We start from the raw sequence: 15,497 nt of genomic DNA on the forward strand, positions 1-15,497 counted from the left end.
TCTTATTTCATCTAATTAGATTAAATTTTGTGTTTTTATATTTTTATGAACTTATTTTAGTCGTGTTCCTTCATTCTATTTGTTTATGGCTGTTATAGGACATTGTTGGCAGTTTCGCATTTGTTGCTGCATTGCTTAATTGATTTTTATTCTGAACTTGATTTTGATAACATGGTTGATCAAAGAACACTAAGGCAGCTAGCTGCGCTTGATGTTAATTATAATGGTTTATATATTGAATATGCTGATGTTGTTGTTCCCTTTGAATTGAAATCTGGTTTAATACACTTGTTGCCAAGGTTTAGTGGTCTTGCAGGTGAGGATCCACATAAGCATCTAAAGGAATTCCTGATTGTTTGTTCTACATTATTGAGACCTAAAGGAATAACAGAAGACCATATCAAGCTGAGATTCTTCCCGTTCTCACTTCAAGGTGCTGCAAAAGATTGGTTATACTACCTTGAGCCGAACTATGTTACAAGCTGGAATGATCTCAAAAAAGTGTTCTTAGAAAGATTCTTCCCTCCCCAAGTTACCACTTTTGCATCTTTCGAACCTTCACTAGAGGATATTGTCAAACAAATGGATGTAAATAATCTTCAGTATCAACAGCAAATAGATTATACTCTTCAGACTTTGCAAACACAGATTGGAAATCTTGCCACTTTGATGAATGCCATGCAGCAAGCTCAAGGATCAAACTAACAACACTTGGAAGAGCATTCTGTTTTTCCAATAGAGTTTCTTTCTGAAAATGTTGTTGATACTTGTACTGATTTGTTTGCAGATGATTTTCCATCACTGTCATATTTTGATGATGTTTACTCGTGTTTTGATTGTACTGACACTAACATTTGTGTTGTATGTGCTGAGATTGATGCTGCCTTGAAGGGTAACATATTTACTATAGGTGAAGTTCTTATTGACGAAGATGTTCATGCAGCTGATACTCTTGACATCCCGGCTGCCCCAAGCACTCCTTCCATTGAGCAGCCACCTTCCCCCGAGCTGAAGCAACTTCCTGAAAATTTGAAATACGCTTATTTAGAGAGTAATGAAAAACTCCCGATTATAATTTCTTCTAACCATGATTTTGATCAAGAAAATAAGCTATTGCAGGTTTTGAAGAAGCATAAGAAGGTGATTAGGTGGACTTTGACTGAATTTTCTCATATTAGCCCATCTATGATTTTGCATAGGGTCTCAAGTGAAGGGGAAGATGAAACAAAAGTAGTGGGGCAGCCCCTCAATCTTTTGATCTTTGATGTTGTGGAAAAGAAGATCACGTGCCCATTCAACACTTTTATTTATCGAAGATTCTTCTTTGATCCTGGAATAAAAGGCGAAGGCACTAATAAAAATTTCAAGTTCAATGGACATTACCCAAAGCTACTCCATGAAAGCCCCACTTTGAAAGAAGAAAATGTAGAAGATATCTCTTTGGGAAAGGCTTCTTATGTGATCACCTATCCTCCTTGACTACTCGGGTGTGTTCTTTCCTCTCTCTCCTCTCTTTTATTTTATGTTTGTTTCTTTCATTGAGGACAATGCATATTTTAAGTGTGGGGGAGGGAATCATTTATTTTATTTCTTTTTGTTCTTTGTTTTGTTTTCATTCAAAAAAAAATTGCATTTTTGTTGAAAGTTTTAGACTATAGATTAATTTGAGTCGAGTTTGCGGAGACTTGGGAAAAATTCACAAGATTGGTATCGTTTTAACACCGTAAGTCTCCTGCATATGGAAATTGATTTGAATGTTTTATTATGTTTTAGCCTTAAATTCTCATTCTCTGAAAGCTCTTGAGTAGTTTATTTCAGCAGTCGGCACCATCTCTCACACACTTTACGCAGGGAAGCCGATGAATATAAGTGAATGTTCCAAAAAGAAAAAAAAAGGAAAAAAAAAAGAAGAAAAAGGTAATGCGCCTTCTAAGTTTGGTGACCTTCACCCGATCACTTAACCCAACGGTTGCGGAACCTTCAAAAAAAAGTTAAAATTAAGACTCTTTGTTAGTTGGTTCAGTGGTTTCTGGTGCTGAACTTGGTAAGGCGGATCACGGTCCGATCCCCCGCAACTAAAACTGAGTAAGCAAAGGGTTATGCCATGTAAGTACCAGAACCCCGTGCAGAAAAGGATCAGAGTCACTAACCGGTCGTCTTGCTATAAGTGTGTGGTGATAACGGGCTTAATGTGATTGCGCCTGAATGAAAAAGAGCAAAAAGGATGAGTAAGTTAGGCTATGGTATAATAATATGATTTGAATTGGATTGTGTATTTAGGAGGCTTATGTCTACATAACTGTGGTTAGTGTTCTTAGGATGTCCTTAGTGTGCAATATTAGTACCTATCGATGCAAACTTATCCGAAGAAGATTTATAGCCTAGGATGAGTAACTAATGATGTATTTGTGTTTTCTTTGTTTTGTTGTTCATTTTGCTCGGAGTTCAAAAGTTCAAGTGTGGGGGAATTTGATCAGTGCATTTTTATGCACGTCCTTTCATGTTTGTACTTATACATTTCCATGGTTTGCTTGTCTTATTTTTGTATTTTATAATGTTTTTATATTTTATTTTATTTTTGCACTTATTTGTTTTTCGTATTAATTTTTCAGCATTAGCAGTATGCACGGAAACGATCATAACTGGAGTTTCGGGAGTCCGATTGAGGCGTTTTAATAATTGTCGGAAAGCTAAGAAAGAGAGCTACGACTTTTGTGTTGGAGTCAAAGTCAGATTCGGAGCCTATATTTCCCAGAATTTCGTTTTAAGTCGCAGCCTTAGTTTGTTTTAGTTTTGGTCAATTGTGGGCCGGGTTCTGGATGTTTTTGACCCAGTTGGGTTATTATGACCCAAATTTCCTTTTGTCTTCTCTTTAGTCTAGGTCTGGCCGTATAGCTACTTTTTCAATTTACACTATTCACAAAAAAATACTCTGAGTTCTGTACGATTTCATGGAGAACTAATCCGTCTGAGTCGATCTACCGTGTTCAGGTTCTAATACTATGAGATTACTATAACTTTACAATTTAATTTCTATTCCTTTCAATGATATTTTGTATTCTTGTATGCTTAATTCAATTGTATGAAATATATTGATTCAATTTGGTTGATTGTATGATCCTAACATAGACGCGTTATGTTTGCTTAATTCGTACCGTGTCTGATCGATCGTGTTTGCTTAATTCATGATAATTTATTCCGTTTGCTTAATTCGGACATTAGGATCGCACATCTCGCGAACCTCACCGCGCTTGTCATTGAGTTTGCATCCAAATAGGATTAGAATCCGCTTAGGATAGTGAAGTTATACTAATCGATGATTGGTAGGAACTGAATCAGTAGATTGGCTTATTTTATAATCACTTTTTCAAAACAACTTATTTCAATAATTGCTTTTGATAATCATTTTTTTTATAAATCGAACCTGAACCAAACCCCCCATCGATTTTGATTAGTTGATACTAAACAAGAATCCTTGAGACGATATTCGAGTCAATTGTCGCTGTACTACGTTTTACAAAATACTCGTTTTTGATCCGCGCGCGACAGCGGATCAAATTGGCGCCGTTGCCGGGGATTCTTGTTATTATTAATCGTTTTTAGAGTCATAGGTTTAGTGTTCTCGCGTTTAGGCCGTATTTTTCTCACGGTTTTGGCCAATTCGCGTTTAGAATCGAAAAATCGGTTTTTGGAAAAATTGTGTTCGATTGTAAAACGTTTTTGCCTACTGGGAGAAAAAAAATCGTGCGATCAATACTCCCTTACTCTAGAAGAGTAAGGGAATTCGAGCCAAAATTGCCAAATTCATCGTTTTTCTATTTTTAATGAATTTTGTACTGTTTTCATAGAGTCGAAAAAACCCAAAAAAATTCTCAAAATTCTTATTTCATCTAATTAGATTAAATTTTGTGTTTTTATATTTTTATGAACTTATTTTAGTCGTGTTCCTTCATTCTATTTGTTTATGGCTGTTATAGGACATTGTTGGCAGTTTCGCATTTGTTGCTGCATTGCTTAATTGATTTTTATTCTGAACTTGATTTTGATAACATGGTTGATCAAAGAACACTAAGGCAGCTAGCTGCGCTTGATGTTAATTATAATGGTTTATATATTGAATATGCTGATGTTGTTGTTCCCTTTGAATTGAAATCTGGTTTAATACACTTGTTGCCAAGGTTTAGTGGTCTTGCAGGTGAGGATCCACATAAGCATCTAAAGGAATTCCAGATTGTTTGTTCTACATTATTGAGACCTAAAGGAATAACAGAAGACCATATCAAGCTGAGATTCTTCCCGTTCTCACTTCAAGGTGCTGCAAAAGATTGGTTATACTACCTTGAGCCGAACTATGTTACAAGCTGGAATGATCTCAAAAAAGTGTTCTTAGAAAGATTCTTCCCTCCCCAAGTTACCACTTTTGCATCTTTCGAACCTTCACTAGAGGATATTGTCAAACAAATGGATGTAAATAATCTTCAGTATCAACAGCAAATAGATTATACTCTTCAGACTTTGCAAACACAGATTGGAAATCTTGCCACTTTGATGAATGCCATGCAGCAAGCTCAAGGATCAAACCAACAACACTTGGAAGAGCATTCTGTTTTTCCAATAGAGTTTCTTTCTGAAAATGTTGTTGATACTTGTACTGATTTGTTTGCAGATGATTTTCCATCACTGTCATATTTTGATGATGTTTACTCGTGTTTTGATTGTACTGACACTAACATTTGTGTTGTATGTGCTGAGATTGATGCTGCCTTGAAGGGTAACATATTTACTATAGGTGAAGTTCTTATTGACGAAGATGTTCATGCAGCTGATACTCTTGACATCCCGGCTGCCCCAAGCACTCCTTCCATTGAGCAGCCACCTTCCCCCGAGCTGAAGCAACTTCCTGAAAATTTGAAATACGCTTATTTAGAGAGTAATGAAAAACTCCCGATTATAATTTCTTCTAACCATGATTTTGATCAAGAAAATAAGCTATTGCAGGTTTTGAAGAAGCATAAGAAGGTGATTAGGTGGACTTTGACTGAATTTTCTCATATTAGCCCATCTATGATTTTGCATAGGGTCTCAAGTGAAGGGGAAGATGAAACAAAAGTAGTGGGGCAGCCCCTCAATCTTTTGATCTTTGATGTTGTGGAAAAGAAGATCACGTGCCCATTCAACACTTTTATTTATCGAAGATTCTTCTTTGATCCTGGAATAAAAGGCGAAGGCACTAATAAAAATTTCAAGTTCAATGGACATTACCCAAAGCTACTCCATGAAAGCCCCACTTTGAAAGAAGAAAATGTAGAAGATATCTCTTTGGGAAAGGCTTCTTATGTGATCACCTATCCTCCTTGACTACTCGGGTGTGTTCTTTTCTCTCTCTCCTCTCTTTTATTTTATGTTTGTTTCTTTCATTGAGGACAATGCATATTTTAAGTGTGGGGGAGGGAATCATTTATTTTATTTCTTTTTGTTCTTTGTTTTGTTTTCATTCAAAAAAAATTGCATTTTTGTTGAAAGTTTTAGACTATAGATTAATTTGAGTCGAGTTTGCGGAGACTTGGGAAAAATTCACAAGATTGGTATCGTTTTAACACCGTAAGTCTCCTGCATATGGAAATTGATTTGAATTTTTTATTATGTTTTAGCCTTAAATTCTCATTCTCTGAAAGCTCTTGAGTAGTTTATTTCAGCAGTCGACACCATCTCTCACACACTTTACGCAGGGAAGCCGATGAATATAAGTGAATGTTCCAAAAAGAAAAAAAAAAAAGGAAAAAAAAAGAAGAAAAAGGTAATGCGCCTTCTAAGTTTGGTGACCTTCACCCGATCACTTAACCCAACGGTTGCGGAACCTTCAAAAAAAAGTTAAAATTAAGACTTTTTGTTAGTTGGTTCAGTGGTTTCTGGTGCTGAACTTGGTAAGGCGGATCACGGTCCGATCCCCGCAACTAAAACTGAGTAAGCAAAGGGTTATGCCATGTAAGTACCAGAACCCCGTGCAGAAAAGGATCAGAGTCACTAACCGGTCGTCTTGCTATAAGTGTGTGGTGATAACGACCTTAATGTGATTGCGCCTGAATGAAAAAGAGCAAAAAGGATGAGTAAGTTAGGCTATGGTATAATAATATGATTTGAATTGGTTTGTGTATTTAGGAGGCTTATGTCTGCATAACTGTGGTTAGTGTTCTTAGGATGTCCTTAGTGTGCAATATTAGTACCTATCAATGCAAACTTATCCGAAGAAGATTTATAGCCTAGGATGAGTAACTAATGATGTATTTGTGTTTTCTTTGTTTTGTTGTTCATTTTGCTCGGAGTGCAAAAGTTCAAGTGTGGGGGAATTTGATCAGTGCATTTTTATGCACGTCCTTTCATGTTTGTACTTATACATTTCCATGGTTTGCTTGTCTTATTTTTGTATTTTATAATGTTTTTATATTTTATTTTATTTTTGCACTTATTTGTTTTTCGTATTAATTTTTCAGCATTAGCAGTATGCACGGAAACGATCATAACTGGAGTTTCGGGAGTCCGATTGAGGCGTTTTAATAATTGCCGGAAAGCTAAGAAAGAGAGCTACAACTTTTATGTTGGAGTCAAAGTCAGATTCGGAGCCTATATTTCCCAGAATTTCGTTTTAAGTTGCAGCCTTAGTTTCTTTTAGTTTTGGTCAATTGTGGGCCGGGTTCTGGATGTTTTTGACCCAGTTGGGTTATTATGACCCAAATTTCCTTTTGTCTTCTCTTTAGTCTAGGTCTGGCCGTACAACTACTTTTTCAATTTACACTATTCACAAAAAAATACTCTGAGTTCTGTACGATTTCATGGAGAACTAATCCGTCTGAGTCGATCTACCGTGTTCAGGTTCTAATACTACGAGATTACTATAACTTTACAATTTAATTTCTATTCCTTTCAATGATATTTTGTATTCTTGTATGCTTAATTCAATTGTATGAAATATATTGATTCAATTTGGTTGATTGTATGATCCTAACATAGACACGTTATGTTTGCTTAATTCGTACCGTGTCTGATCGATCGTGTTTGCTTAATTCATGATAATTTATTCCGTTTGCTTAATTCGGACATTAGGATCGCACATCTCGCAAACCTCACCGCGCTTGTCATTGAGTTTGCATCCAAATAGGATTAGAATCCGCTTAGGATAGTGAAGTTACAGTAATCGATGATTGGTAGGAACTGAATCGGTAGATTGGCTTATTTTATAATCACTTTTTCAAAACAACTTATTTCAATAATTGCTTTTGATAATCATTTTTTTTATAAATCGAACCTGAACCAAACCCCCCATCGATTTTGATTAGTTGATACTAAACAAGAATCCTTGAGACGATATTCGAGTCAATTGTCGCTGTACTACGTTTTACAAAATACTCGTTTTTGATCCGCGCGCGACAGCGGATCAATATCATTCATCGAAGAATCCACCAGGCAGGGTATAATATCTTCCACAATGGAGAAGTCTTGGGGAGTACCTGTAAATTAGAAAAGGTTAGTGAAATAGTTTACTGCCAACGAAGCCATCTCCGCTTTATCAGTGATAAGGGAACTTCCTTAATGAAGGGAAGTGATAAAATTCCTTGATCTCTTCAATTTAGCCATCTGGTGAAAATATTGTGTGTACCTATTGTCAGAAATGTGCCACTGTAATATAGCCTTTTCAGCCCAAAAATTCTCCTGCATAGTTTAATGTTTTTCAAATCCAGCAGAGGGACCCTCAGAGTTGATTCGGTCTGGAATATTGTCCAGTTTTGCCAATCTAAGGTTCACCAATTCATGAATGTTCCCAAAGGTTTTTTTGTTCCAAAGATTTAATCTATTATTTAGAATCTGAAGTTTTTTGCTAAATATAAACATGGGGCAACCTACCACAAAAGTTTTCCAACCCTCCACAATTAACCTTCTGCAATCGTCGTGCTGAGTCCACATTTACTTAAACCTAAATTGAGAAGCCTTACTAACTGTACAAAACTTCGTTTGAACCAAAATCAGATGATGATCGGACCAGACTCTAGTAAGGTGGGTGGTATACATTGTGTGATAAGCTTGAACCCAATAACTGTTGCCAAAAGCTCTGTCCAACTTCCTTTCGACAGAGTTAATACCTTCCTTGCCATTGTACCAAGTGAAACTAGAACTTAAATGTGAAATCAGCCAAGAAATTAAGATCATGCCATTCCTTAAAATCCATCGGGAGTGGTCTAAGAGTTACGAATGCCCCGGTGCTCATGCGCCCCCAAGAATGAGTTAAAATCACCAACTAGATACCAAGGGGATTGGTCAAGCTCGATAGAAAGCTCATTCCAAAGATTTTGTCTTTTTAAATAGCAAGTTGAGGCGTCGGCAATTATGCATACTCTAAGATTTTCTATCACAATTGAAAAAGATAAAAATTGTTCATTAGCAGAAATAACCTAAGGATCTAATTCTTTCTTACACATACACCCAATATTAGGCTCCAACTTGTTCCTGTTATTAACCGCAAAAAGTTTATAACCAATTCTGTCCTAAAAAACCATAGGGAAATTTACTTGTTTTATCTAGGGTTCTACCACCAAACGCAGGGGCTCCAATTTGTTCATGTTGTTTTGAGATCCAATTTCGTAGGGGCATTAGCCAAACCCCTCAAATTCCAGAATAACCACTTCATGAGGAAGGCTTAATGGAACCAGCTTTGATCTTGGTGCTTGCTTCCTCTTTTGATTTAACTTTCTTCCTTTTTTTCTTGACCTTTGACTTTGAAACCACAGGTTGAAAAGTGTCTATATCATTTTTAGAAGGCTCCTCTTCTGTGATAATTTCTTTTTCATCAGCCATGTTTGCCTATGATTTCTTAAGAAACTCAGTGTTTTTGGTCACTTCAATTGTATCTTCTGAAGAAATAATTTGGGTGGCATCTACAAATTAATTTTGAATCTTCTGAACTTATATTTTCTGAATCCTTCATAATGTTGTTCAAATAACTTTCTTAACTATTGTTAGTTGATTCTTTCTCCTTCTGGACCTCAAGAGGAATTTGTGGCCATATGCCATCATCCTTCTCCCTAATCCAAATTCCCTTCTCCCCATTGCAGCCTTCTACTAAGATGTGAGCCGATTCAACCGCTTTTTTCTTAGAATTCACCATCTAATTTTCCTTCCCTTCCTTTTTCTCAACTCTTTTTCCACTCTAGTAGTTCTTCTCCTAAAATTCAAATTAGAGTGACCAAGAGCTTTGCAGTATTGACAAAATCCGGAATTTTCTCGTACTCTATATCAACAAAGAATACGTATCCCACTCTCTCCACATTATTTTGTCTCTGATTTCATTCATCATTCTATATCTATCAATACCCTCACGAAATGCCCAAAAGACCGATAAATGGGAGGTCTGTTAGAAGTAGAGTCAATACAAATAAGAGAAACTGAACTACTGGCAACCGCAAAATTGATTTTGGGTCTCGAATATTCTTGAGAAAGGCCATGTATTCTTACCCAAACTTGGTCAGAGGTATGGTTAACATTGTTGGGAATGAAATCCCTTGACCACGAGAAGAGCTTCAAAATTCTAGGGTTCAAATTCCATGAAGTCATCGATCTGATACTCCTTACATCTTCTAAACAAGAGAAAGAGAATTCGAAAAAAACTTACCAAGGGATGTGATGCCCCATTTCTCGGTTGAACTCCACAGAGTTAAAATCTTCTCTTTGACTTGAACCACAGTTAACAGAGATGATCCCTTTGGCCAAATTAGTATTCTTCCATGAAGGTTGTGTTTACATGAATAAAGCCCTATTTGGTTTTCTTTTTTTGGAATTGAGATAGACAATTTGGCACCTATTCACACATGGGACCAGGAATTGGCTAGTTGGAATATCGCAAACATTTTTCAGACCATCTGCAAACGATTTTTTAGGTTTAGGATTATCAGAGATAGGTTCAGAGATGGGTTGAAGAGGGGACGACAAAATTAAGGGCTTAGGGAGGACGATTTGAGGGATAGAAGTTTTATGGAATAAGATGTGAGGGTTGCATTGGATCCATTAAAGGTAAAACTGGGTCAATAGAGAGATGTGGGTGAAATTAACAAGGCTCTTCTTTTTAAATGGAAGTGGAGAATTCTTACGGATGATAATGCCATATGACGCAAGTTTTTGGAGGCGAGATACGTTGTTCCGAAGTTGAAGGTGCAAGGTTATGTCGAAGGAGGAAGCAAATCTAAAGACTCTAAGTGGTGGAGGGATGTCCTAGCTAATGATATCAAGTCGGAGCTAGGTGACGACGGCTTCTCGAGTCATATTCGTTGCATTATGGACAACAGAAAGAATGTTTATTTTGGTCTAGTAAGTGGTGGGGGGACCAATCTTTCCAAGGCTTATTCCCGGAACTGTTCTCGGTTTCATCAAATATTCTTGCCTCTGTTTCTGATGCTGTTAACAGGTTGGAAGGCGGTGCTGTTTGGAGTCCGGCTGTCATCTTTGGATCGGAGGACACGACACTTTTAGTCGCATCCAGTGCTGTGCTCGGTGCACAGTGGCAGTGGCTCCTCTTGCTGCTGGCTGCTGTTCGGTTTAGCAGTAGTGCTGAGGACAGTTTCGAGTGGCTTTCGAATCTATCCGGGCTGTTTACGGTGGCCTCAACAGCGTGTTTGACTGCTGCCCGGAAAAGTAGCGCTTGGCAGCCCCAAGTGTTAAGAAGGCTGAAAATTATGTGGAATTTGTCGCTCCCGTTTAGGATTCAAATCTTCGTGTGGAGATTCTTTACATCAAGGATCCCTACTATTGATGCTTTGATCTATAGAGGAGTGGAAAATATCTCTTGTCCGTCGTGTGTTTTTTGTGGGAACGAACCGAAGTCGTTGTATCATACTTTCTTTTCTTGCAATGTTTCCTTGAAGGTGTGGGAGAAGATCTATGGGTGGTTAGGGGAAGATGTTCTTTTTTCCTTTGAAGAGTTCTTAGAGTTTGACGCTATCCAGGAGAAGATGAAGGGGGTTGCCGTTAAGGTGAAGATTAATTCGATTTGGATGGCTTTGATTTGGAGCGTTTGGATTATGCGTAATTCCATTGTTTTCGATCAAGCATCCTTATGTTTTTTTCATGGAGTTGGCTAGCTAGATTACATTTGAACTCTTCTTTCTCTTCCTTTTACGAGTGGTACAAGTTACCGCTTATTTGCTTTCCGAATTTGTAATTTGTTGGATTGGGTTGCACCCCTAGTGCGATTTCGTAATCAATTGCTTATTTTAAAAAAAAAAGGTTTTTTTTTCAAAGTTCATCGCATGTTTTGATTAAATTACATTATCCATCGAGTCAAATTAGAGTTTTGGGTTTGTTCAATTGCTAGGAATTGAAAATGTGTGATCCCTAGAAAGTTTTTCTATTAGTTATTGGTTATTAGTTTAATAGATAGAGTAGATAGTATATATATATAAATTAAAATTCGGTTATTTATTGGTCGATGTGAAATCTTTCTTAAAAAATATTTATTCTTTAATATAGTTTACGCAATATATTTCGCACACCGTCAATTAAATCTCAAAAATTGAATATTGAAAGGTGGCCATCATCAGAGATGGTTAATTGCCGACACCCCCAGAAAATTAATAATGAAAACTGCTTGAAGGTAGGAAGGAATCTTATGCAGAACAGAAACTACGTTTTGAATTTATGCAGATCTCAGTGTTGTGCAGACAGAAAACAATAACAATTAATAATAATGTCTTTTTCCTGCTCATCAACTAACTCTTATGTGGCTGGCCATTGCTGCATCTTTCTAGCACAAAGAAATCATGTGAGAATTGTCATGTGCATTAAAGATGAGGTTTGTTAGTAGTAACTATGAGTTAAAGTCTTGCTTTCAATAGAAAAATAAGTATTGAATATTCAATAGAAAAACAAGTATTGAATAGTATTCAAGTAAGAAGTTCCTTATAATAAGGAGGTGTGTATCTGTATCATTATAAACCTATTTGCATTTATTTGCATAAAACAAAAAAATATACATATATGTGGCTGGAGTCTTGTTGAGTCATCCATAAACTAGCTAAAGTACAATACTAGCACGTTTTTCTCTTAGGCCTAACTTGCTGCATGAATGAATGTCACACCTTACATATTATTTATTATATGACTAACGCTATTCTTACACTCAACACTTACACCAATACATACATCAAACATTGTTCACCGTATTTATACGGTGAACAATATTTTTTAAAATAAAATAACAATTTTTATTTTTATTTTAAAAATTAAGAACGACAGTGTTCATATACGGACGTGCATTAACCAACTTCATGATTGCATTAACCAAGTTTTTATATTGCATTAACCAAGTTTGATGAGTGCTAAAAATAATTTTTTAATACCTGGATATTGCATTAACCAACTTCATTACTGCATTAACCAAGTTTTTACATTGCATTAACCAAGTTTGATGACTACTGTAAGGTACTACTCATGGGTGTAAGAATAGCATTACTCAAACTTGGTTAATGCAGTGTAAAAACTTGGTTAATGCAGTAGTGAAGTTGGTTAATGCTATATCCTGGTATTAAAAATAATTTTTAGCAGTCACCAAATTTGGTTAATGCAGTGTAAAAATTTGGTTAATACAGTAATGAAGTTGGTTAATGCAACATCCAGGTATTAAAAATAATTTTTAGCAGTCACCAAACTTGGTTAATGCAGTGTAAAAACTTGGTTAATGCAGTAATGAAGTTGGTTAATGCAATATCCAGATATTAAAAATAATTTTTAGCAGTCATCGAACTTGGTTAATGCGATAATGAAGTTGGTTAATGCACGTCCGTACATGAACAGTGTCGTCCGTAATTTTAAAAATAAAAAATAAAAAATATTATTTTATTTTAAAAAACACTGTTCATCGTATAAATACGGTAAACACTGTTTGGTATAAGTATTAGTGTAAGTATTGGGTTTGTAAGAATAGCATTACTCTTTATTATATATTGAATTTCTTGCTTCACATTCTTTTAATGGCGTCTTTCAAATTAATAAGTATTTAAGTTGTGTTCAACAAACTAGTTTTTTTTTGTTGACCGAATTCAACAAACTAGTTACTCAATTTGCTTGGTGAGTTTTTTAATAGGAAGATGTTAACTAATTGCCTGTATATTAATGTTAGTAGAGTGTTTGAACTCGGTACCCCTTGTCATATTTCTTATATAAGGTGTCTCTTTCCATCATTCAAGCAACACATTGATATTTAGTAATTTAAATTACTGATTAGCTTTATAAAATTCGGGTAAAATATATTTATTGGCTTCTTAAATATCTCAAATTTTATTTTTAGTTTTTTAAATTTTTCTTAAAACATATTATTCTCTAAATTATATAGAACCGAAATTCAAACAATGTGAATACATGGACTCTCAATTATGCAACAACAATACATATATATCGGGCCCTCTTCTGACCGTGTATAGCACCAAAAACATAATCAACATAAACATAACATATGTACAATTAAATATGCTATATCTTTAACAATCACCATAATTATTCCTACACAATAATTCATTATCGAGACATATATTATTATAGCCATACCAGTATAACAACATCATCGATATTCAACATTTACATTGTAAACCAATTATAATTAACATTCTCAACTTCATAACATCATCACAATATAACAACAAGAAATCCGCATAAATCTCATTAATTATTCATGTTATCATGACACATTCTACCCTCGAAACTAACTCCATTTGATGGTAAACTGCGTTAGCTTTCCAACGCTTCAAACGCGGAGTCATTTGGACTTACAAATCAAAAGTTACGTCCATTCTGTTATCACGCTGCTCGCTAACTCTCACTTATGGAACTCTCTAATGATAACAGTCGACATCGATTATTTCCTCAGCAATCGACACATATCCCCTTACGCGTGCTTCAGACTCGTGGTTTGGTTCCACGCGTCATTACTAGTTGAAAACTACTACAAACAATTCGTCATGTTGGTAACTACCTTTGAACTTCCTAACCGCTTTTAATTGTCTTTGATTAACTTCTCTAGCGTTGTCTAGACATCTTTTTCTTAACTGACTCTTAGACTTAAAAAATATGCTAAGTTCTAGACATCTGATGAACGTGTTGAACTTAACCATTTTCCGTAATTCTTTTGAAGATTCTAGACATGTTTTGAAGAGAGAGTGATCCTAATCTTATGGATTTGTTCCCGATACTCCTCCAAACCAAAACTAACACCTTAGTTGAACCCTTCGATCAACGTGACTAGTGTGTCGAAGGCTTAATCTCTTCATACTTAGTTATTTTTTCGAACATTGTTATCATCTTTCTGTCAAATCCCTTAGTTAGAAATTTCAGGCTAACGATGTCAAACCACGTAAGTATATTATAGGTGCTACCCCAACACTCTCTCTAATATTGTCCTTTTTAATCTTATTATTTCTAGTCTTACCACATAAAAAGAAAATATTCCACCACTTCTAAAAAAGTTGACAAAATACCTGATTTTAGTTTTTTTTTTTGTGTAAGCAAGATATATTGATAGGGAGAACTAAGGGTTCTACAACCCGATTACACGAATACGGTAAAACCGCACAAAAAAGAGAAAATTACAACCAATTGAACTTATGAGAGGTAAAGAATCGGATCTTTAATGAACTCATAAATCGAATAATTGGAGTACGTAATTTTCCCGCAAAATGACCACTTCCAAACCATGGTCTTGATGTTCCAAACCGTATCATTAAAACTCCAATTTTCCTCCCGGAAGCAAACGCCATTCCTAACCAACCATAAAGTCCAAGTAGTAGCTAACCACACCACATCCACCTTGCTATTTTTAACGATTTTTTCCCAGAAAAAGTAATGCCAATCCATAAAATTCGATAAACACCCTTCCTCCATAACACCCTCTTTACCCACCCAAAGAGCTATGGCTTTCCAAATATCCTTCACCACCCGACAACCAAAAAAAGAATGATTTCTATTCTCTACTTCATAACCACAAAAAATACACTTTAATTTATCTAAAGGAAAAGATATACCCCTATACACCAAAAGGTCCTTAGTCGGAATCCTATCAAGGTGAAGTCTCCACCCAAAAGCCTTTATTTTAAAAGGCACCTCCTCCTTCCACACCATCCCATAAGCCTCATCAAACTCTCTTGGTGGCCCATACGGAATGATATCTATAACCAAAAAAGAGTAACAAGAAGCCACCCAAAAAACCCCCTCGAAATTGAACTTCCAAGAAACACCATCTCTCCCTTCCCCCACTCCGCCAAACTCGGACAACACCTCCTTCAACCTTGATTTTTCCGACTCTAGACCCCTTTCCGCCTCCATAGCCATGGAAATCCCAAAATCTCCCTACCTCCACCTCCTCTCAAAACACCCTCCCATAATCGCCACCGACACCCCTTTTAATTTAGAAACATCATACAAATCCGGAAAAGCATCCTTCAAAATAATTCCTCCCAACCAATTTG

General features: G+C 36.0%; 1 protein-coding gene across 1 annotated transcript; it reads left to right on the forward strand.

The window, feature by feature from the left end:
- Nucleotides 1–10,151: 10,151 nt before the first annotated feature.
- On the forward strand, nucleotides 10,152–11,123 carry LOC131611047 (uncharacterized). Its single transcript, XM_058883173.1, has 2 exons — nucleotides 10,152–10,204; nucleotides 10,451–11,123. The coding sequence occupies exons 1-2, from the start codon at nucleotides 10,152–10,154 to the stop codon at nucleotides 11,121–11,123; spliced, it is 726 nt and encodes a 241-aa protein (XP_058739156.1).
- The last annotated feature ends 4,374 nt before the right edge of the window (nucleotides 11,124–15,497 follow it).

The sequence above is a fragment of the Vicia villosa genome, linkage group LG6, assembly GCF_029867415.1.
Source record: "Vicia villosa cultivar HV-30 ecotype Madison, WI linkage group LG6, Vvil1.0, whole genome shotgun sequence".
NCBI lineage: Eukaryota > Viridiplantae > Streptophyta > Magnoliopsida > Fabales > Fabaceae > Vicia > Vicia villosa.